We start from the raw sequence: 24,620 nt of genomic DNA, 5'->3' as shown, positions 1-24,620 counted from the left end.
CTGAAATGCCTTTGGAGACGGCTTATGGTAGAGAAATGAACATTCAATTCACGGGCAATAGCTCTGGTGGACATTCCTGCAGTCAGCATGCCAATTGCATGCTCCCTCAAAACTTGCGACATCTGTTGCATTGTGCTGTGTGATAAAACTGCACATTTTAGAGTGGCCTTTTATTGTGGCTAGCCTAAGGCACACCTGTGCAATAATGATGCTGTCTAATCAGCATCTTGATATGCCTCACCTGTGAGGTGGATGGATTATCTTGGCAAAGGAGAAGTGCTCACTAACACAGATTTAGACAGATTTGTGAACGATATTTGAGAGAAATAGGCCTTTTGTGTACATAGAAAAAGTCTTAGATCTTTGAGTTCAGCTCATGACAAATGGGGGCAAAAACAAAAGTGTTGCGTTTATAATTTTGTTCAGTGTATATATAATAATACATAATTTATATACTGCTTGGGATCAAACCATGTTTTAAAAACCTGATGTAAAACTTTATTTTATTTAGTCATTTAGTTGATCTCTGACCACTAGGCTACACTACTCTCCTTCAAACAGAGGATGTTAACACAAGGATGTGTTTACTGTTTGTCACTCATCCACAACATGTGAATGAGTCTGTGTGGGAATGACACATACTGGAGCTGCAGTCATCGATGTTAGTTTGGCAGTTGACCCCACTGTATCCAGGCTGACACTCGCATCGGTAGCTGCCCACTGTGTTCCGACAATGACCTCCATTCTGACACGGGTTTTTCTTGCACTCGTCTACATCCTCTGTGCACTGAGCTCCTAAACACACACATCAGACAGACACTCTTGAAATGTTTTGGATAGAGTTTCATAAATTAAATCTACAACTGGGAATGTCGTGTGATCAAGGAAAAGGTGTTATATGTGGTTGTCTCAACATCAAAGATATTCTTGAGGAATAAAAACACACCCACACAGAGACTCAATGCACTTACCTTCCCATCCGCTGTGGCACAGGCAGGTGTAGCTGGTGTAATCCAGGGATGGCTGACAGACGCCTCGTCTCTGACAGGGCTGAGAATCACAGGGGACTAACTTATCCTCACAGTGTCTCCCTGAGAACCAAGCAATACAGTCAGTTGTGGATACATTTTAGAGCAGGGCTAATCAATTGGCGGCCCCAATCATCTTCGCACATATGCCTTGAATTGTTTTTGCACTAATTAGTTTGTCCACAAGGTGGCAACACTGGCCCGGGCCGTTGTTTCACACCCGATAAAGAAAAGGAAGAGACGGAACAACAACAATCTACTGGAGACCACAACATCAATAGATGGCAGCGTTGACAAGCATTTGTGTTCTAGTTTACTAGTCACTCTGGTTTAAACTAGTATAAAGACAGTTTTATCGGTCATAACTTCTAGTAAGAAATAGTGCAGACACTGGATGAAGATGATTCTGATTTGCCATCATAGGAATAAATTGCATTTGAAAATATATTAAAACAGATAACAGTTATTTTAAATTGTAATAATATTTCACTGTATTACTGTTTTTACTGTCTTACAGAAACATTAAAACATCTTACGACCCAAACTTTTGAACAGTAGTGTAAATAATTATAATATTATTATTACGGTTTGAGACTGAAATATTTTAATTAAACTTATTAAATTTGACAATAAAAGTGCTGATTCTGTGATTAAAATCATTGTAAAAAATTGCAAACTGTAAATGTGTGTATCACCTGTGTAAGGTAGAGTGCAGTGGCAGATGTAGCTGTTGACTCCATCCACACAGGTTCCCTGATTCATACAGGGGTTTGACTCACATTCATTAATGTTTATCTCACAGTTGAACCCTGAAAGAGAAAAAAGGGCAAATCATGGAGTTGGGAACTGAATTAAACAATTTTTACTCTGTTTAGAAAGGCTAATGATTACACGCCTTTACCTGCAATTCCACGGGCACACACACAGGTGTAGCCATTAAGACGGTCATTACAAGTTCCACCATTCTGGCATGGGTTGGACTGACACTCGTTCTTCTCTCGGTCACAGTTCTTACCTTCCCAGCCTGACTTACATGCACAAAGATACCTACACAGACAGAAGATGTGAGAAGTTGACATGAAAGAGATAACTGGCCATAGAAGCAGACGGTTTATGCTAAGGCAAGTTATAGTGCCGTACAGTAAGTATACAGCAATGCTAAGAATGCAACATGCATTTGCTATGTTATGAATTACATAGTGCTTATATAGAATTAAATAATGCTTATTGATCTCTTTACAGAATATAACAGGATATGGAATTAGGGTGTGCTACAAATAATCAGTATCGGTCACTTTGACAGAATGGGTTGTAAGTTTTATCTTTAAGATAATAGCTGTTCCTACCCGTCCTGCTGCTCAATACACTCTCCATGCAGACAGGGCATGGGGCTGCAGTGGTCTGCACCTGAGTGACACAGAGGACCATGAGTCCCAACTGGACACAAACACTGAAACCCATTAACTTTGTCCACACACGTCCCTCCACTCAGACACGGGTTCGAACTGCACTCATTTATCTCCTCGGTGCATCGCTCCCCTGAGGAGAAAGAAAGTGTAATTAATGAATAAAACTATTTACAAAGTACTTAGTTCTGATCATGATTCATCCCAGCCTGACTTACATGCACAAAGATACCTACACAGACAGAAGATGTGAGAAGTTGACATGAAAGAGATAACTGGCCATAGAAGCAGACGGTTTATGCTAAGGCAAGTTATAGTGCCGTACAGTAAGTATACAGCAATGCTAAGAATGCAACATGCATTTGCTATGTTATGAATTACATAGTGCTTATATAGAATTAAATAATGCTTATTGATCTCTTTACAGAATATAACAGGATATGGAATTAGGGTGTGCTACAAATAATCAGTATCGGTCACTTTGACAGAATGGGTTGTAAGTTTTATCTTTAAGATAATAGCTGTTCCTACCCGTCCTGCTGCTCAATACACTCTCCATGCAGACAGGGCATGGGGCTGCAGTGGTCTGCACCTGAGTGACACAGAGGACCATGAGTCCCAACTGGACACAAACACTGAAACCCATTAACTTTGTCCACACACGTCCCTCCACTCAGACACGGGTTCGAACTGCACTCATTTATCTCCTCGGTGCATCGCTCCCCTGAGGAGAAAGAAAGTGTAATTAATGAATAAAACTATTTACACAGTACTTAGTTCTGATCATGATTCATGAATGAAGCACATCTGCATGTGTGTATTTATGTATGTGCATGTGTGTGAACAAACCTGTGTATCCAGGTTTGCACACACATTTGTACTCGTTAATTCCATCCTCACAGGTCCCATGCTGGCAGGGATTACTGGCACAGTCATCATGGTTAATCTCACAGTTCACACCTATAACAAAGACAAATGACAAAATAGTCAATGGAAGCACAGGCAGGTGAAATAAATCTGGTCTAATTTATACAGCAGCCTTTGAAAGGTCTCTAAAGACGTCGGAGTAATGATCGATGTGTGTGTAGTAAGAGGAAGTGTCCAGCAGGGGAGAGTAGCGAGCTTTGCTTTGTTTGTTGGACAGTGTAACTGAGAAAAACAGGATTTGTCTTACTCTTTTCAAATAAAAGTCTGATGTGCTTTGTAGACATATTCTAACACTCAACACCAGAGTTCACATATCACGTACTTTACATAAAGATTAGCCAATAAAAATAGAGATCACGCAGACATCTCAAATGTAAAGTGACAAAAATAAGTCTAATTCTAAATGATGGATAATAGTCATGATAAACTAAATTAAGACCATTTTGCTGCAAGAAAATTAGCTGTTATCATAATTAGACTTCATTAAATGCTGCAAAGGTGTAGTATATGGCCCCTTAAAGAGCCTTTGAGATGTAAAGATCAAGTGTGAGACTCACCTGAAGTGCCAGGCTGGCAGTTGCATTGGTACATGTTGACCAGGTCAACACAGCGTCCTCTGTTTTGGCAGGGGTCACTCTGGCACTCGCGTATCTGCTCGCTGCAGATGGGGCCCATGTAACCTGGGTAACACTCGCATGTGAAGGTAGCAATTCCGTCTACACAATCACCATGGTGACAGGGTTTGGGTTCACAGTCATTAATGTTGTCCGTACACAATGTCCCTGTGAAACCTACAGAGACCAGCATTTAAGACAAGGAATTAGTACAATAAGGTCAGTTCTCTGAGAACTTAGGACATTTACTAATAGCTTACAATGAAAAACTAATATTTTTTAATTAAGCAGAAATTTATTTTGTTAGTGCTTTTATCTATCTCTCCGTTTTCAGACACAGTGTGGGATGGAGATTTTTTTTATGTTACCTTCAGCACATTCACACTCATAGCCGTTAGGACGGTCGAGACACTTGGCCCCGTTATGGCACGGCGTGCTGGCACACTCATCAATGTCAACTTGACACATTTCCCCAGTGAAACCTGTGGTCAAAACACACATTCAGTATCATGACAATGCACAGTACCTAACACAGCACATATTAAAGGTGCAGTATGTAATATTGACAGCTTGCGGTTGCCAGATTGAGGACACGTAAGAGGAACGAGCGCAACTGACAATGGAAGGCGATGAGTTTTACACACTGAAAGTTGATTTATCTGCACGTTTTAATATTCCTTTAATATAACTTTTTAGATGGAAACAGAGGCTTTTTAGGTCAGGTAGCAAAAAACTAATTCCATCAGTTCCTGAAATTATGTGGACATCTTGTTTATACTGGTAATACACACTATTTGTGGTCAGATTTCTAAAAGCTATGGCCAGATGTTCTCAACCAGGGGGCCTGGGACCCATTAGAGGGCCTTTTATTTTATTGTTTATATAAATAATATTAATAATTAAAAGTGTATTAAAGTAATATACACTATAGATCACATGGCTAATGATGGTAATATTTTTAATGCTTTTGAAAGAATATGCACACTTACGTTCACCAAGGCTGCATTTATTTTATAAAACAAAACAGTAAAAATAGTAATATTGTGAAATAACTGTTTTCTATTTTAATATATTTTAAAATGTAATTTATTTCCGTGATGGCAAATTTTTATTTCCTTAATATAATTTAGGAGTGTAAATAGCATTAAAAATATATTAAAATAATCCAACTGATTATCAGATTATCTGATTAGCTAAAACAAACATGCAATCATGACGTAAACTGAAATCATATTTTTTTTATTTATTATTTTTCACCCACAATAACTACTGTTTAACTGAAGAACATGCAGTTCTTCACAAAATGAATCATGGTTATTTAGGCATATCGACACTCCTAGTTTCTGTTAAAAAAAAAAAAACAGTCAGCTTTGTCATAATTACAGCAGAAATACCAGAGGAAATATCTCATGAATCTTATATATGTGGGCCTTCAAATATTGTGCTGGAAAACGTGGGCTATTCAAGTCAAAAAAGTTCACTGCACCAATGATTGTACTCACCTTGAGGACACTCGCAGACAAACCGGCTGACCTGGTCTAGACATCTACCGTTATTGAGACAAGGCGAGCTGGCACACTCATTAATGTCAATCTCACAGTGCAATCCCTCAAAGCCTATGGTTGAAAACACACACACATACACAGTCACTAGATGAATATGAGGACATGGAGCCAAAACCATGTCATCATGCACCTGATTACAGTGTGTGTGTGAGTGTGTGTGTAAGTACCTGGCATACAGATGCAGGTGTAATCTCCTATCTGGTCCAAGCAGGTGGCGTCATTCTGGCAGGGGTTGGAGCCACATTCGTTAATGTCCTGCTCACAGCGTGGACCGGTGTAACCCGGAGCACAGTTACAGGTGAACGAGCCCTCTGTGTTCTTACAAGAGCCACCGTGCTCACATGGGTTTGGCCCTGAGGTGTCAAAAAAGAGGGTTAGAAAGTTTTAGGCAAGATATGAAATGCATAAAAAAACACTGTAATGTGTGTGCAGGGAAAGATGAATATAAATACAGAGACACACTGAGAAACACAGACAGACAAAAGTCCTGCAAACTGTCTCACCGATGACACACTCGTCGATATCCTCGGCACACGTGCTGCCCTTGTATCCTGAGGGGCAGTTACAGTTGAACTTGCCATTGACGGGGTTCGTGTCACATTGAGCTCCCATCTTGCACGGGTTACTGGTGCAGGCATCATCAATGTGACACAGCAAACCTTGAAAACAGAAAGAATCACTACTGTTACTACAACTGATCTGAGATGGTTTTATATTGTAGTATGAAAAAACATTATTTTACAGATGCATTATTTCACTGTAAAAACTTGTTGTCTATGTTGTTGAGACTTGGTCCAAGAGTAATTTTTTAGGCCATGTGGTTGTTTTTACTGACCAGTCTTGCCGGGAGGGCAGCTGCAAACGAAGGAAGCCACGCGGTCGATGCAAGTGGAGCCGGGGGTGCAGGGCTCAGCTGCGCAGTCATCAATGTTTTCAGAGCAGTCAGGGCCGCTCCGTCCTCTGTTTTGGCAGGGGTCACTCTGGCACTCGCGTATCTGCTCGCTGCAGATGGGGCCCATGTAACCTGGGTAACACTCGCATGTGAAGGTAGCAATTCCGTCTACACAATCACCATGGTGACAGGGTTTGGGTTCACAGTCATTAATGTTGTCCGTACACAATGTCCCTGTGAAACCTACAGAGACCAGCATTTAAGACAAGGAATTAGTACAATAAGGTCAGTTCTCTGAGAACTTAGGACATTTACTAATAGCTTACAATGAAAAACTAATATTTTTTAATTAAGCAGAAATTTATTTTGTTAGTGCTTTTATCTATCTCTCCGTTTTCAGACACAGTGTGGGATGGAGATTTTTTTTATGTTACCTTCAGCACATTCACACTCATAGCCGTTAGGACGGTCGAGACACTTGGCCCCGTTATGGCACGGCGTGCTGGCACACTCATCAATGTCAACTTGACACATTTCCCCAGTGAAACCTGTGGTCAAAACACACATTCAGTATCATGACAATGCACAGTACCTAACACAGCACATATTAAAGGTGCAGTATGTAATATTGACAGCTTGCGGTTGCCAGATTGAGGACACGTAAGAGGAACGAGCGCAACTGACAATGGAAGGCGATGAGTTTTACACACTGAAAGTTGATTTATCTGCACGTTTTAATATTCCTTTAATATAACTTTTTAGATGGAAACAGAGGCTTTTTAGGTCAGGTAGCAAAAAACTAATTCCATCAGTTCCTGAAATTATGTGGACATCTTGTTTATACTGGTAATACACACTATTTGTGGTCAGATTTCTAAAAGCTATGGCCAGATGTTCTCAACCAGGGGGCCTGGGACCCATTAGAGGGCCTTTTATTTTATTGTTTATATAAATAATATTAATAATTAAAAGTGTATTAAAGTAATATACACTATAGATCACATGGCTAATGATGGTAATATTTTTAATGCTTTTGAAAGAATATGCACACTTACGTTCACCAAGGCTGCATTTATTTTATAAAACAAAACAGTAAAAATAGTAATATTGTGAAATAACTGTTTTCTATTTTAATATATTTTAAAATGTAATTTATTTCCGTGATGGCAAATTTTTATTTCCTTAATATAATTTAGGAGTGTAAATAGCATTAAAAATATATTAAAATAATCCAACTGATTATCAGATTATCTGATTAGCTAAAACAAACATGCAATCATGACGTAAACTGAAATCATATTTTTTTTATTTATTATTTTTCACCCACAATAACTACTGTTTAACTGAAGAACATGCAGTTCTTCACAAAATGAATCATGGTTATTTAGGCATATCGACACTCCTAGTTTCTGTTAAAAAAAAAAAAACAGTCAGCTTTGTCATAATTACAGCAGAAATACCAGAGGAAATATCTCATGAATCTTATATATGTGGGCCTTCAAATATTGTGCTGGAAAACGTGGGCTATTCAAGTCAAAAAAGTTCACTGCACCAATGATTGTACTCACCTTGAGGACACTCGCAGACAAACCGGCTGACCTGGTCTAGACATCTACCGTTATTGAGACAAGGCGAGCTGGCACACTCATTAATGTCAATCTCACAGTGCAATCCCTCAAAGCCTATGGTTGAAAACACACACACATACACAGTCACTAGATGAATATGAGGACATGGAGCCAAAACCATGTCATCATGCACCTGATTACAGTGTGTGTGTGAGTGTGTGTGTAAGTACCTGGCATACAGATGCAGGTGTAATCTCCTATCTGGTCCAAGCAGGTGGCGTCATTCTGGCAGGGGTTGGAGCCACATTCGTTAATGTCCTGCTCACAGCGTGGACCGGTGTAACCCGGAGCACAGTTACAGGTGAACGAGCCCTCTGTGTTCTTACAAGAGCCACCGTGCTCACATGGGTTTGGCCCTGATGTGCCAAAAAGAGAGTTAGAAAGTTTTAGGAAAGATATGAAATGCCTAAAACACTATAATGACACATAGTAGGGAAAGATGATGAGAAATACAGAGATGTACAAAGAAACAGACAGAGAAAAGGAGAGTTGAAAGAGCTTCCTGCAAACTGTCTCACCGATGACACATTCGTCAATATCCTCTGCACACGTGCTGCCCTTGTACCCTGAGGGGCAGTTACAGTTGAACTTGCCATTGACAGGGTTTGTATCGCATTGAGCTCCCATCTTGCATGGGTTACTGGTGCAGGCATCATCAATGTGACACAGCAAACCTTGAGCACAGAAACAATTGCTATGGTTACTACAACTTATCTGAGATGGTTTTATAGTGCACTACTTGAGAGAACAATCAAATTATAATGAAAAACTAATTATTTTAGAGATGCATTATTTCACTGTAAAACCTTGTTGTGTATGTTGTTGAGATTTAAGAGTCATTTCTGCTCAAGACTGAAGTAATCAAGAGTCATTTCTATGTGGTTGTTTTTACTGACCGGTCTTGCCAGGAGGGCAGCTGCAAACAAAGGAAGCCACGCGGTCGATGCAAGTGGAGCCGGTGGTGCAGGGCTCAGCTGCACAGTCATCAATGTTTTCGGAGCAGTCAGGGCCACTCCAGCCATTCACACATACACAGTTGTAGCCATTGCGTGTGTTACTGCATGTGCCTCCATTCTGACAGGCGTTGGGCTGCAGTCTGCATTCATCCACATCATCGGTGCAAAACTGACCTGGAAATGAAAGGGTCAATTTCAACAGTTTTCGTGAATCAATATCTGTGAGTCATCTCCAATAGCAGAAAAGGGAACAAGAGGGAACAGACACACAAACACACACATAGTATATAAGGCTGTTTTCATACCAGTCCATTCAGGTGGGCACTGGCAGTTGTAAGTGTTCACTCCATCCATGCATGTGGCTCCATTCTGACAACGGTGATTCGGACAATCATCGATGTTTATCTCACAGTTTGTACCATTAAAACCTGATTACAGGAAAATCAGAGAGAAAATTTCCTGAACAACTCATTCTCAATCCCAGGTATCGGTAATACAAAGGTGCTCTGTCTCGCTTTGGCATTATTAAACGTAATTACTCAACTTTAAAGCACGAACAGACATTTCTCACGGCTCGTATTCGCTGCCTGAGGTGAGAGAGGAGTTTTGGCCTGTTGCTGTGTTTTGCCAGTATGACACTCTTTAAATGCTAAACTGATAAAGTTAAAGTCTCTCTGTGTGTTTTAGTCCCAAACAAACACAGATACAACCAGCAACTGATTCAATGAAGAAACATGACAGTTTGTTCTGACTGAGATTAAATTAAGCTATCTATTGTATTTGGTATGAGTGATATAAGCAAACATATCAGAATATTCCCCAAATTTTGGTTGATAAAAATAGACAGTCACAACAGACACAAGAGAGCTTGACTGTAACTACACTTAACCGTTACTAGCCAAAAGTGTCTAGTCAAGTTCTACTGCATTTTCTTTCTCCATGTGAAGTGACTAGAACACCCATTTCCTATGCAGTGACATTTTGCATTTCTGCAACAGAAATGCTTGAAAATCGGTTAGTTGTTTTAACCGGTTTATCACCCACTCCTACTTGTGCTGTGGTAAAATCTCATCAGACACTGGTCTGTCTGGCTCAGGTCCAAGTGGGTGCTGACATAATCATTGGATGAGTTGTGGCATGTCTGACTAACATGTTTCAGTTGCATCTGAACAAATATAGCTTCTGTTCAAATTCAGTTTTTTTTTTTGCTTTGATAAAAATAGATTTCTTTTTCCTCTCCAAGGGAACTCACCTGGCAGGCAGTGGCATATATAAGTTGTGTCACACAAGAGAGCTTGACTGTAACTACACTTAACCGTTACTAGCCAAAAGTGTCTAGTCAAGTTCTACTGCATTTTCTTTCTCCATGTGAAGTGACTAGAACACCCATTTCCTATGCAGTGACATTTTGCATTTCTGCAACAGAAATGCTTGAAAATCGGTTAGTTGTTTTAACCGGTTTATCACCCACTCCTACTTGTGCTGTGGTAAAATCTCATCAGACACTGGTCTGTCTGGCTCAGGTCCAAGTGGGTGCTGACATAATCATTGGATGAGTTGTGGCATGTCTGACTAACATGTTTCAGTTGCATCTGAACAAATATAGCTTCTGTTCAAATTCAGTTTTTTTTTTTGCTTTGATAAAAATAGATTTCTTTTTCCTCTCCAAGGGAACTCACCTGGCAGGCAGTGGCATATATAAGTTGTGTCTGTCATCTGCCGGCAGGTTCCACCATTGAGGCAGGGGGATGGAAAACAGGGCACGTAATCTGTCTCGCAGTGGGGACCGGTAAAGCTGGGTTGGCAGTTACATCGATATGAGCCCAGGGTGTTCAGACACATGCCTTCGTTCTTGCACAGAGGTGGGGAGAAGATACACTCATCAGTGTCATTGAGACAATGAGGGCCATGGTAACCAGGAGGACAGGTACAAGAGAATTCACGATTGGGCAGAGCATGGCAGATACCACCGTTGGCACACGGGCTGGACAGACATGTGTCCTCTTTCTCACAATGCCGACCTGAGGAGAAAATGTCACCGTAGAACAAAAACAATATCAAAACGTGTGAGTTTATATGTGAGTTTAATACCTTACTAAAAAAATTTTTGTTTTTATGCTTTCGAAGACCTAGTGAGCTGCCAAGTGAGAGAGAGATCTGACCTGTCCATCCACGGGCACACTGGCATTTGTACTGGTCGTTGGGGAGGAGTGAGCACTTCCCCCCATTGGTGCAAGGGTTGTTGGGGAAGCAAGTGGAGTTTTTCTGGAACTCGCAGCGCTGGCCTGCGAAACCCAGAGGACACACACAGCTGGGGCTCCCAGGTACACTGGCCACGCTCACAGTGCATTCTCCTCCATTCAGACAATATCCCACATAACACGGGTCTTTGTGCTGACAGTACTCGCCTAAGAAACCAGGAGCACACCTGAAACACAGAAACGGCACGATATTATTCAGGGACTGTAAAGGCCCGTTCACACCAAGAGCGACAACGATAACAATAAACACAAAAATAACTATTTGCATCCACACTAGTGAACGATTACGGTCTGTTTATTTTAAGCTTGTGCGCTGCAGTTACCAAGTAATAAAAGTGGATCTAGGTGACCTGCTGCTGCTGCTTATGTTTCGCAAAGACACCAAAGGAAAAACAGCTGCTTTTGGGTACATGAGATCCTTCAAAGACAAGAGGAGTTTGGAGAATCAGTCACTCTGGTTAGAGAGTTATCGTTTTTTTAGAGGAATTTTATTCATACTTCGTGATGAGTCAGTTTCTCTGCTTAGAGAGTTATCGTCTTTTAAAGAGAAATTTTATTCATACTTCCGTATTAGTCCGTTTCCGTTTTTGTTGTTCTTATTGTATTTACATGACTTCAACCAGTAGATGTCCTCAGCATGCACGTTTCGAGCGCAGTGAATCTAGCGCAATCTTTTTTTACTGCAACTCCAAAGGAGGCAAGACAATGTTGTCGAAACTAGCGCTGGATACCTGAGGTTATTTTATGTTTTATGTTACTCTGTTTGCTGTGCAATGTCTGTTTGCTTCTTCACAATGTCATCTGCTATTTCAAATGCGCAAGCCCTTTAAATTTGAATGAAGTCCAATTTGCTGTCAGTGTTTTATTGTTCATCTTCTGTAAAAAAAAAATCGTTCTGAAAGTGGTCCCAACGATATCGTTCCTCTATATCGATATCATTATAGTCGTGGTGTGAACTCTGCTATTCTCTAAAATTTTAAATGATTTTTAGAATGTCATCTTTATAGTTATAGTTATTGTTCTTGGTGTGAACAGGCCTTAAGAGAATCATTTAAGTTCAAATTCAATTGTTCTGAGATGAGTCATGCAACATAACAGGAAACAGTATTTTATTACGTTTGCAAAATCTTGCTCAAGAATCTTGCCTCATCAAGATGGCATCCATCGCAACTTGCAACTACAAAAATGTAAATGTGGAACTGAATTATAATTGAATCATTTCAAACACACAGAAATAAACAAAACACTGTCATTTGAATAACTGTTAATGAAAAACCATTAGAAACTCTTGAAGGAGGCCCGTAGCAAAAAATCTGCATTTTTTCTGTTTATTTTGATGCAGCTATATATATTATATATATATCCACAAAAATGTTAATATGAGCACAATCCAAACAAATGACCAAACCCAACAGTATGCATATGTAATTATATTATTTTAAAAACATATTGTATTTCAAATGGGATGGGATGTGATGCCACAACAAGGACGGAATGAGGGCAATGGTAGATCTTAAACCATACAGAATAAGTGTACAATGATTTGTCATGAGACAATGGGGCACATTTCTCCTCCGCCTCCTCACTGCAGCTCTCCAGAGATTTCAGCACATGACCAGTGATCACAAAGAGGAAATTACATGATTGCAAAATAAGATTGAGGGGGGGGAAAAAAGTCCGTCCTTCTGTCTCGTTCTCTCTATCCATTCAACCCCCACCCTCTCTCTCTGACCTTTTTAGTTTTTGATAATGTTTAACTGTCATGGTCCAGCGACGTCACAGACATAGACTTCCCAAAAAAGTGTTTGAATGAGAGAGAAAAAGTGAAAAATTTTCTTATTAACATTAAATCAACTTATTTTCAGTGCCATGTAAAATTTTCTTGTGTGTGACACACTACAGCCTGCTGCCATGCAGGTGCCGGCCTCCCAGAGGACGGTCAGGTAACACAGATGAGGGATAAAAAAGCCTCTTTGACAATGTTTGTGTTTGTGTGTGTGTGTGTGTGTGTGTGTAGTCGCACCCGTATGACTGCATATACACACCTACTTGAGATTCCAAACAACCCGTTTCCCAAAGTGTGTCTCTTAAGATTATACACAGAACACACACACATGCAAACTGTTGCAGCTGAAATCTTGGCTCAGGATCAGTCATTTCGACCCCACAGAGTACAAAATTAAACAATGGTGGGTGATATGAGAAAATGTGCAGGTCATAAATGTTTGATACGAGATATTTTTTTATCAAAATGATTTTGATTCCATGACATTGGTTTATTTTTCTTGCTTATTAGTGACAAACAAAAGTGCGACACACATTGTGATTTTGTTCCTTCTTATTTTCATTTTGGTGGCTTTAAGAGAGGAATATTTCACATGTGTCAACACAAAGTTCTAAGGATGATGAACTTCCGGTAACCTAAAAATATACAGTCTGAAGAATGTTTTCTTAAGTAGATGGTTTTGGTTTTTGGTTTGAATCATGTATGGGTCAGACTATTGCTCTTACAATTTGACTTAAATCATGTTGCAGTTTTTAAAATAACATTACCATCCAACTGGACAGTATTTACATGCCAGATTTTTACTCAAAGTTACTTGAAAAGGCACATTTTTCCTTGGTTGCATGGTGGTGTTAAACTAAGACTCTGCACATAAACACACACAATTCAATTCTTTACACTACACTTATGACACTCATCTACAGATGTCTCTATTTGTTATCCTTCATGCATTTTGTTCCACCCTCCCCATCCTATTTGTAATCCTGCATTCTCCACCATAAAATAGGGTGCAAGAATGGCATAAGCTTGCATCCTGTGTCTGGTCACACTACACAAGCGTAATTTGGCTCTCTTTTCCAGCTGTGTGTGTGTGTGTGTGTGTGAGTTTGTGCTCCGGGTAAGAATACACCCACGGTGACCCTCTGGTCATGAGATCACAGCAGTGCTGACACTCAAACAACAACAAACACACTTAAACCCGGCGCAAGCAAACAGCCTGGACTCAGGGGAACAGGCCTCTTTCATACAGTTGTGTCACTTTATACTATTCAAAGACAAGAAAGGATTTTCACTTTATCTCCCCTTCGATTTCACCAGGGAAAAGCTCGTTCAGACCACCATCACCATCCAAGGGTCGCAGATATTACAGCCCTTTGAGACATAATAAATGCTCTTTATTTTATCTTGGTGATTTTTATACACATAAAATCTTCAATCTTCAAATCTAAAAACCAAACCTTGACAAAACAATGAAGCTGCCAGCTAAACTCATCTATAGGTTTCTTTGTTATCCTTCATGCATTTTTCTCTTTCCCTTCCTCCGTCTCCCCTCATTCTCGCTCTTTCTCCTGAGGTGTCAGATTTCTACAGATGGTTCATATTAGCACCCCTCTCTCTCTGGCTCACTGACCTCTTCATGTCCCATCCACGGGGCCTGGGGTGATTGGGTGGGGGAAAAACTTTCTAGTTCATTTTATTACGAGGCACCTCATCAAGAATTTGATTTCAACCCACTCACTTCCTCGTGCAAAAAACGTCACGTTTGTCCCCCACCTCCATGGTACTGAGATTATCTAATCTGAACGAGCCAAGGGTCGAGTGGGCTTCACCAAGAGTGGGCAAAATGTAACAGTTTCACATCACACACAAAGGGTAATTAAAAATGCTCCTTCTCATCCTTGCTCCCTTCTTTCTTGAGGAAAAAAGACAGCCATATTTATAGAAGCAGTCGGCCCTCCTCTACATCCTCGGCTTTCTCTAATTTTCACTAGAAAGCCCAACGACCACAGAGAAAACAGAGGGAAAAAGAGTGGAGGCAGGGGGAGGGGTGCAAAATGAAAAGAGTAACACAGACAGGGAGGGCTGAACCACAGAGAGGGACGAGAAAAAAAGAAAGAAAGAAAGAAAGAAAGAAAGAAAGAATGAAAGAAAGAACGAAAGAAAGAAAGAAAGAACGAGCAAGTAACATTTAAAACAAGTAAAAGTAAAAAGCAAGTTTTTTTCTCCTTTCTACCTTTTTTTGACAAGAAACAAAAAAGAAGAGGACAGAAAGAGGGCAGGGTGGAGTAGACAGAAGTGCTGTGGTGAGACCGAGTGTGACTGAGTGCATATGTGCTACAAAATCTGATCTGAACACAGCATGTCTCACTGAAGGGAGGGTTCTCTGCTCTTTATATACTCCTCCTTAATATACTCTTCCTCCCTCGCTCTTTCTTTTCCTGCTCTCTTCTATGGTCTCTTTCTTTTCTCTTCACTCGGTTACTGTACCATTTTCGTCTGTGCTTTGATGAAAATCTTCATTGTGCTAGTGTAAAGTCTGAGCTCACACACACACACGCACACACTGAACAAATCTGGACTTAACAAAACTTGGTTGAACAAATCAACAGCTGCAATGGCAAAGAACACAAATTAAGTGAGCCAATTTAAACTAGATATATAAATAATTCAATTTAAACAAATAATTCTTTAAATAATTAAAATATTGTAATATTATTTTAAAAAAAAACAATTACAAAATTAAATAATGTAAAAAAAATCTTAAATTGCAATAAAACTATTTTAAACTCGAATAGTATAAAAGTTAGAGAAATTAGCTTGATCAGACATATCTTACTGATGTTTTCGGACATTGTAATGGTTTCACACCGGTTTACCCCAAATAAAGATAATTATCTGCAATTACCCAGGGGTCTTTGTTCTAGATGACAGGAAAGGTGGTCTTTATATATCCCCTGGAGGTCATGGGGTCAACAAAACACCCATGTACACAATGATGGCTTTACCAAAAAGAGCTGACTAACCATCATTAGCTTAACAGATGGAAACATTTATCATGTCGAATCTAGAACGTCATATCAGCAAACACCAGTATCCACAAATGGAAAACTTCTAAGCTCTACTTTTCAGGAATTTTCATGCAATGGTATGCTAACACGCTCTAACTCTTAGAGTTGTTAGTTAATTAATTAATTGACATTTAGCAGAGGGCCCTCATTCCAAGAGCCTCATGGTGCTGTAATTGTAGGGCCGATTCCCCTGGAGCAACGTAGGGTTAAGTACCGTTCTCAAGGACACAATGCTGATAAGGCCCCTGCACAGGACTGAACTCGCAACCTTTGTGTCAGGAACCCAGATTCTTAATCATTACAGATCTCCCTCCACCCCAGTACAACAGTGAGGAAACACTACAAAAAGACAGAAATCACAGCCAAACCTGTATGCTGGGTAACCTAAAACCTCAGCAATGTTAACACCCCAAGTTATGTGTGTGTATGTGCGTTTGTGTGTGTCATTGTTCTCATAATCATGTCATCTCTCTGTCACTCAGCTCTACATGTCAGCACGGTGTGTTGAGGGTTTAGGCCCTGGTTGTCACATTTCCCACTATTGTGTGAGGCCTCCAGCGATAGGAAACATTTGTGAGAATGTTTTCAATAGACTCATGTTCGGCTTGATATGGCACAGCCCCTTCTGGCCTGCAGCAGTTGTTCGCTTAGATTAGTTGGCAAGGATGAGAAACTTTCTCTCATGATAAAGTGTTTCATACCAGAGTGTGGTTCAAACACGTACCCATGTTCACACTTACGCAGATAGTGAGGCCTCAAACTAGACTTATTAAGCCCTATCTTTGTAGTGATCTGTGCAAAAAAGATGAAAGAAAGAAACAGACAGCATGTTAACTGTGTGATAAACTTTGTTTCTTTTATACCAGTGAGTTCCTGTGGATATTTGGGATAAGGCAGAGAGTATAAACGACATACAAACTGTTTAACTGCTCCTGTGGCTCAAGTGGTAAACAAGTAATGCTGCAAAGTTGCTTTGGATTAAAAAATGTCTGCCAAATGAATAAATATAATTGTAAACTATAAGTTCATGTGTATACGTTTACGCAGTTATACTTAGGGGACCAAACTGTTCCCAGATGTCACACAAATTAGGGCTGTGCGATATGGACAAAAAAAAAAACCTATCGCGATTTCTTTGATCAATTTTGTGATTTCGATTTTGATCAAGATTTTGACACACAGAGACATGCTTTACAGTCATAAATGCATTCAGTGTGAATTTGAAACATATTTCCAAAAGAAAACCAATTAGAGCTTTATCAAAAAGCTGTAACATGTCTCTAGAACAGACATAAGGCAAAAAAAAAAAAAAATCCCATGTCCAGGGATTTTTTTGCCATGCATTGGTAATAGAGCTCTTTGTGGCATTGCCTCAGATGTTGAAATAGATTTATTTACCACAAACACAACATTTATCCATTATTTTGATTTCAAAGTTTCTGAAAATGCTTTTTCAGCATTGTGATTCTCTTTTATCACAGTACAGTAATACAATCTTTCATAGACATATTCACGTTTAAACTCAATAAATATAACTTTGTTTTCCTACCTCCACGAGTGCCATCTATTATTGCCTTGTTTATCTAAAAGTGCACTTTTCCTTGTTTTAAATCTAGCCAAAAAGCCATGTGTTGACTGTGAAACAGTAGACTTTAATTATATGCAGTTTCACATTTCACATTTCAATACACAATACACATTTCAGTGTCAATCCATGTTATTTTTTACTGCGAACAATGCACTGTCACTTTAATTCAGCGCGTGCAGCACAGCAGAAATAGACTCCGTGCGGAAACGATCGCTGCACTGCTGCAGACACACTGCTCCTGGAGCGCACTGCCGGTGTTCTGTCGATTTGTGCTATCCTGTCAGATTTTGCTACCTCCCATTAAAACAGTGGGTAGTACAATTCGACAACGAAAAATGCTACCTGTAAAATCATGGTTTATTAACGATTTCGATTAATCGCACAGCCCTAACACAAATCTGGCAAAACCTCCCTTAAAAGACACTCTCAAAGATAAAAAGGATTCATAAATGTTTTCTTTGTTTTACTTTAAATTAATTTTTTATTAATTATTGCAAATATGCATCGCTAAAATTAAAAAAAATTTTATAAGCCCTTTTTGCCAATAAATAAAAAATTCAAATGTCAATGATTTTCAGTTAATCTAATAAATGGGTTCAGCTAAATAAAGCTAATCTGCAGTAATTAAAAAAAAAAAAATCCCCCAAATTTGACTTACATTTAACATTTTAACATTGAGAACTTGATCTTGTTGAGCTATGATGGCAATTGTTGAGCTTTCATTCCGCCATACAAGCAGTACAAATTTTGCCAAACATCCCCTCCAATTTGTGGAGAAATTATAGAATAAACAGTTATTATGTCAAATTCCTGTAAATTCTGGATTAATAGAAAATCATATTCAACAACAAATACAAACAACTCGCCTACTCTCTCTCTTTCTCGATCTCTCTTTTATGACTAGAGTTTCTAGTTGGCAGACACTGTTCCTGAGGCCATCACACTTTGAATGTGACTTTGAAACAAATCAGCCCAGCCTGTAGGCACACAGAGAGACAGGAGAGAGAGAGGTGAAAGAAGGACAGGGATGAAATGTGGGTAGAATAAATTTTTTTTTTTTAAAAACAGAACAATACAGCATGTTAAAAGAAGGGATGATATAGCTCAAAGATTAAGGAGATAGAGATGAAGTAACACTGAAAAACGGAGCCAAAAGGTCATAAAAGAACACCGGGCTCTGAGAGAGAGAGATGATTGACAGAGAGAGGTATTGACAGGGTAATCTCTTTCTCTACCTCCTCTATCTCTCACCAGCAGGCAGACACATCTCCGATTTCACCCTCTTGTGCGCTAAAATACGTCTCCGTACTGCTCTCCTCTCCCTGCAGGCACATTCTGCCTGTCAGATCAAACAAATGCCAAGCTGACTCCACTCTCCCTTCTGACTGAGAGAGGGAGGAATGGCTGAAGGGAGGGGGGGGAAGGAAGTGAGGGGTAAAAAATTAATAAGTTTGCACCCCTCACACAGGCCAAGACAAAGAGATCTTGTTTGATGTGGAAGAGGGAAAATAAGATTCTGGGCAGATAAAGGTAGTAAGCTCAGGTATTCAAGGCAGTATCACTTCTGCTCTCAAAACACAGACACACACACACACTGCCAGCTATTCTCTTACTGCTAACTCACTTATTCTGGCTCAGATAAGCACAGATCCATTTGCAAGTTGCAAAATCCTTAACCTGTGTCAGGCCTAGGGCCTTGTCCACACACTAATACGTTTTCGTTTGAAAACGCATATTTTTCTCTCTGTTTTGGCCTTCTGTCCACACTGAGACGGCGTTTTTGTCAAGGAAAACTGAGCTTTTTGAAAACACTAGCATTTACTGTATTCGAAATACAGGTGCTCTGCGCATCCATTGAGACGAACTGAAAAATATCACAGATCGCTTGTCGGAGAGAGAACTCTGAAGCGCTCAGTCAGAGAGTTTTGTGAGTGAAAATATATCGATCTCCGGCTGATCGATCGGAGCATCCCTACCGACTGTTTTTGTAACTCGTGTGTTTTTAACGTAAACTTGTGTGTGAATGAGAACTTAGTTCAGTAGCACGATAAACATGATAATCAGAACCAAAACAGATGTTTTCAGCAGGTACGAGCTGTAATGGCGCAGCTCTATTCTGGAAAAGGGGGCGGGGAGCAGCAGCTAATTTGCATTTAAAGAGTCAGGCACGAAAAACAGCATGTTTCTGCTTCCACTCAAAATAGGCAATTTCAAAATGATATAATAAATGATCTGTGGGGTATTTTGAGCTGAAACTTTACAGACACATTCTGGGGACACCAGAGACTTATATTACATATTGTAAAAAGGGGCATAATATGTCTCCTTTAATCAATTAGTTGGGGGATTTTCTGAACCAGCAACTTGCCAAAAAAATAAATAAATAAAAAATAAAAATTATAATAATTCACTGTAAGGGACCCCTTATTTAAAAAATAAAGGCAAACCTCGGACAGCCCTAAAAACTACATCACTTAAATTTCCATATACTCATTTCACCCATCAGCATATAAAAATAATAAAAATAATAAAGTTTAAAATACAATTAAAAAAAAAATTCCAATCCCAGCTTGATTCAGGCAGTCTTAAAGTGAAGTGTGTCATTTCTCTGTCACCAAAAATAATTGAAAAACTCAATGAAGACTCAAATAAAACTTCTTCAGCCTGCCATTGGTCAGATAAACACACGTGAATTAAAAAAAAAAACAGACAGATGTGATGCAATGACTAAAGACGTGTGTCTTGCCAACAGTTAAAGACCAACACAAATATTTGGAGTCTGCTTAAAAATGCAGTGCTCGTGAAGCAAGGCACTACACAATGGCCTTTCTTGCCAGTCCAACAATTAAATATTTGAACTGACTTTAACTGAGAAAAATTGAAGGCAACTCTTTATTGAGGACAAAAGGACAAATTTTGAAATGCAACTTCTTGGAGAGGATTTTAGCATCCTGTGCTTTTGCATGCGAACAATAAGTGTCGCATTGTCAGTTAAAAAAAAATCATCACCTTTAAAGCACAGTAGCTGAATAAATCTGGATAAATTCATTAATCTGCATCACTACTTCTTCATGAATTCAGGTTTTGGTGAACCACATGATTCTTTTCTTTGTTCTACAGATAATGTGCTCTGAAACTGGCACTGCAGTGGAAATCCTGCAGGCTTCCTCACATGTCTCTCTCCTATACCACACACGCTTTCAAGTGCAATGACACACACAGGCACATATGAAACCAGACACACGTGCACATGCACACACAAAACACACAGAAAATGACAGACACATAGGTGACACACAGCATGGTTCTCACACCCTGGCTGGAGGCTTGCAGACACACCGGTCTGACCACTTACACACACCCTGCTCTACCAACCTGTCACACTGCTCTTCCTGTACAGAGCGCTCAGTAGCAGAGGGGGAAAAAAACTGAAAAACACCTTGTTAACTTTGGTTCTCGTTTGTCACCTCACCTACACAGAATGTATTAGTAACTCCTGAGAGTACTTTGTGTCAGCCTGTTCCATTTTGAGATTGCACGCACACCCAGGCAGCCATTTCAGGTCGCTGAAAGCCTGCATTCTTGAGCAAAGTCAAGCCGAGATGAACTTTCATAGCATTCAAGAATTTGAGCTGTATAGATTATGCAGCGACCGGTGTGCCTGATTCCTGTCAGCTTGGGATGGTCAGATTTTGGTTTTCACGCCAAAAAGTTCAGTGGCAGAACCTAACAGAAACTTTGTGGAATTTTCTAGTGTAACAAATCGCCATAACGTGAATGATACTACACAGTCTTCTCATTTCATCTTATCTATTTTACAAACATCTTTCCCCCTTACCTATAAAAAAGAAACATTACGAGTGAGAAATGTTTTACAATAATTACATTAAATAGAGAATTAATGGAAACTAGGGCTGGACAATAATTCAATATCAATATGTATCGCGATATAAATTTTTTAAATAACGGTGATATGATTTTTACAGCTCTATTCTGGAAAAGGGGGCGGGGAGCAGCAGCTAATTTGCATTTAAAGAGTCAGGCACGAAAAACAGCATGTTTCTGCTTCCACTCAAAATAGGCAATTTCAAAATGATATAATAAATGATCTGTGGGGTATTTTGAGCTGAAACTTTACAGACACATTCTGGGGACACCAGAGACTTATATTACATATTGTAAAAAGGGGCATAATATGTCTCCTTTAATCAATTAGTTGGGGGATTTTCTGAACCAGCAACTTGCCAAAAAAATAAATAAATAAAAAATAAAAATTATAATAATTCACTGTAAGGGACCCCTTATTTAAAAAATAAAGGCAAACCTCGGACAGCCCTAAAAACTACATCACTTAAATTTCCATATACTCATTTCACCCATCAGCATATAAAAATAATAAAAATAATAAAGTTTAAAATACAATTAAAAAAAAAATTCCAATCCCAGCTTGATTCAGGCAGTCTTAAAGTGAAGTGTGTCATTTCTCTGTCACCAAAAATAATTGAAAAACTCAATGAAGACTCAAATAAAACTTCTTCAGCCTGCCATTGGTCAGATAAACACACGTGAATTAAAAAAAAAAACAGACAGATGTGATGCAATGACTAAAGACGTGTGTCTTGCCAACAGTTAAAGACCAACACAAATATTTGGAGTCTGCTTAAAAATGCAGTGCTCGTGAAGCAAGGCACTACACAATGGCCTTTCTTGCCAGTCCAACAATTAAATATTTGAACTGACTTTAACTGAGAAAAATTGAAGGCAACTCTTTATTGAGGACAAAAGGACAAATTTTGAAATGCAACTTCTTGGAGAGGATTTTAGCATCCTGTGCTTTTGCATGCGAACAATAAGTGTCGCATTGTCAGTTAAAAAAAAATCATCACCTTTAAAGCACAGTAGCTGAATAAATCTGGATAAATTCATTAATCTGCATCACTACTTCTCCATGAATTCAGGTTTTGGTGAACCACATGATTCTTTTCTTTGTTCTACAGATAATGTGCTCTGAAACTGGCACTGCAGTGGAAATCCTGCAGGCTTCCTCACATGTCTCTCTCCTATACCACACACGCTTTCAAGTGCAATGACACACACAGGCACATATGAAACCAGACACACGTGCACATGCACACACAAAACACACAGAAAATGACAGACACATAGGTGACACACAGCATGGTTCTCACACCCTGGCTGGAGGCTTGCAGACACACCGGTCTGACCACTTACACACACCCTGCTCTACCAACCTGTCACACTGCTCTTCCTGTACAGAGCGCTCAGTAGCAGAGGGGGAAAAAAACTGAAAAACACCTTGTTAACTTTGGTTCTCGTTTGTCACCTCACCTACACAGAATGTATTAGTAACTCCTGAGAGTACTTTGTGTCAGCCTGTTCCATTTTGAGATTGCACGCACACCCAGGCAGCCATTTCAGGTCGCTGAAAGCCTGCATTCTTGAGCAAAGTCAAGCCGAGATGAACTTTCATAGCATTCAAGAATTTGAGCTGTATAGATTATGCAGCGACCGGTGTGCCTGATTCCTGTCAGCTTGGGATGGTCAGATTTTGGTTTTCACGCCAAAAAGTTCAGTGGCAGAACCTAACAGAAACTTTGTGGAATTTTCTAGTGTAACAAATCGCCATAACGTGAATGATACTACACAGTCTTCTCATTTCATCTTATCTATTTTACAAACATCTTTCCCCCTTACCTATAAAAAAGAAACATTACGAGTGAGAAATGTTTTACAATAATTACATTAAATAGAGAATTAATGGAAACTAGGGCTGGACAATAATTCAATATCAATATGTATCGCGATATAAATTTTTTAAATAACGGTGATATGATTTTTAAACACATTTCCGATATACATTACCAGTTTCCCATACATTGATTTATTTGTGCCGTTTGACTTCGTTGAATAAACATGAGCACTGCACGTTTCAAAATCATAACACGGCGCTGGTGTTTTATATGAATGTATCTCTGAAGGGAATTGACTGTCTTCAGAAAAGTTTCGATGGCATTTTCATTTGATCTGATAAAGAAGCGTTCATGAGCGGAGCTGCTTTGATTACAGCCATTACTGGAGAAACCGCTAGTTTTATCACTCTAAAAGCGCCTCCTGCTGGCAGAGAATGAGTTTTCATTTTAAATAAGCATAACACGGCGCGGGTGTTTTATATGAATGTATCTCTGAAGGGAATTGACTGTCTTCAGAAAAGTTTCGATGGCATTTTCATTTGATCTGATAAAGAAGCGTTCATGAGCGGAGCTGCTTTGATTACAGCCATTACTGGAGAAACCGCTAGTTTCATCACTCTAAAAGCACCTCCTGCTGGCAGAGAAAGAGTTTTCATTTTAAATAAGCCCATCTCCAGCAGAGCATGTGAGCGGAGCTAAAGGCATTTATAATGTTACAAAAGATTTTTATTTCAGATAAATAGTGTTCATATCGATATCGGAATTATATCGTATCGACCGAAATTAAGAAATATATCGTGATATCAATTTTGGCCATATCGTCCAGCCCTAATGGAAACATTGACATCTCTTGTTTCCAAAACTACAAAACTACTGACAAACATACTCTGCATGTAACGCGTCTCCTCTACAGTTTAGGAGATCAATAAGAATGCCCCCTGATATTTAAATTCTACACTCTAAAAAATCCTGGGTTATTTTTTTAACCCAAATGCTCGGTTGAGCCTTTTGGGTCATTTTTTCAGTGTTTGGGTAGTTTTTGTGTTACCCAGCTCCTGGGTCAAATGTAACAACCCAGTGTTTGGGTTGTTTTGCAGCTCCTGGGTCAGACAAAACAACCCAATGTTTGGGTAGTTTTTGTGTTACTCAGATCCTGGGTCAGACGTAACCCAGCGGTTGAGTTATTTATC

At 39.4% G+C, this 24,620-nt stretch overlaps 1 protein-coding gene across 2 annotated transcripts in view; it reads right to left on the bottom strand.

Moving 5' to 3' along the window:
- The window catches only part of LOC107750854 (neurogenic locus notch homolog protein 2-like), a 66,146-nt gene that overhangs the window by 9,766 nt on the left and 31,760 nt on the right, over nt 1-24,620 (bottom strand). Inside the window, exons 3-17 of one of the 2 annotated variants that reach the window (XM_016566406.1) lie at nt 11,179-11,444; nt 10,696-11,037; nt 9,322-9,444; nt 8,957-9,190; nt 8,579-8,734; nt 5,708-5,893; nt 5,478-5,591; nt 4,344-4,457; nt 3,919-4,152; nt 3,284-3,394; nt 2,966-3,158; nt 1,930-2,075; nt 1,724-1,837; nt 972-1,091; nt 643-795 (exon numbers count right to left, since the gene is read on the bottom strand). In XM_016566406.1, the coding sequence (XP_016421892.1) occupies nt 643-795; nt 972-1,091; nt 1,724-1,837; nt 1,930-2,075; nt 2,966-3,158; nt 3,284-3,394; nt 3,919-4,152; nt 4,344-4,457; nt 5,478-5,591; nt 5,708-5,893; nt 8,579-8,734; nt 8,957-9,190; nt 9,322-9,444; nt 10,696-11,037; nt 11,179-11,444 (2,606 nt within the window). Of the gene's footprint in view, nt 1-642; nt 796-971; nt 1,092-1,723; nt 1,838-1,929; nt 2,076-2,965; nt 3,159-3,283; nt 3,395-3,918; nt 4,153-4,343; nt 4,458-5,477; nt 5,592-5,707; nt 5,894-6,043; nt 6,200-6,375; nt 6,490-8,578; nt 8,735-8,956; nt 9,191-9,321; nt 9,445-10,695; nt 11,038-11,178; nt 11,445-24,620 lie in introns of those variants that run through there. The other variant, XM_016566415.1, reaches the window with a different exon arrangement.

Source organism: Sinocyclocheilus rhinocerous, unplaced genomic scaffold, assembly GCF_001515625.1.
Source record: "Sinocyclocheilus rhinocerous isolate Xijiao unplaced genomic scaffold, SAMN03320098_v1.1 scaffold2267, whole genome shotgun sequence".
NCBI lineage: Eukaryota > Metazoa > Chordata > Actinopteri > Cypriniformes > Cyprinidae > Sinocyclocheilus > Sinocyclocheilus rhinocerous.
This window is presented reverse-complemented; position numbering and strand designations above follow the sequence as displayed.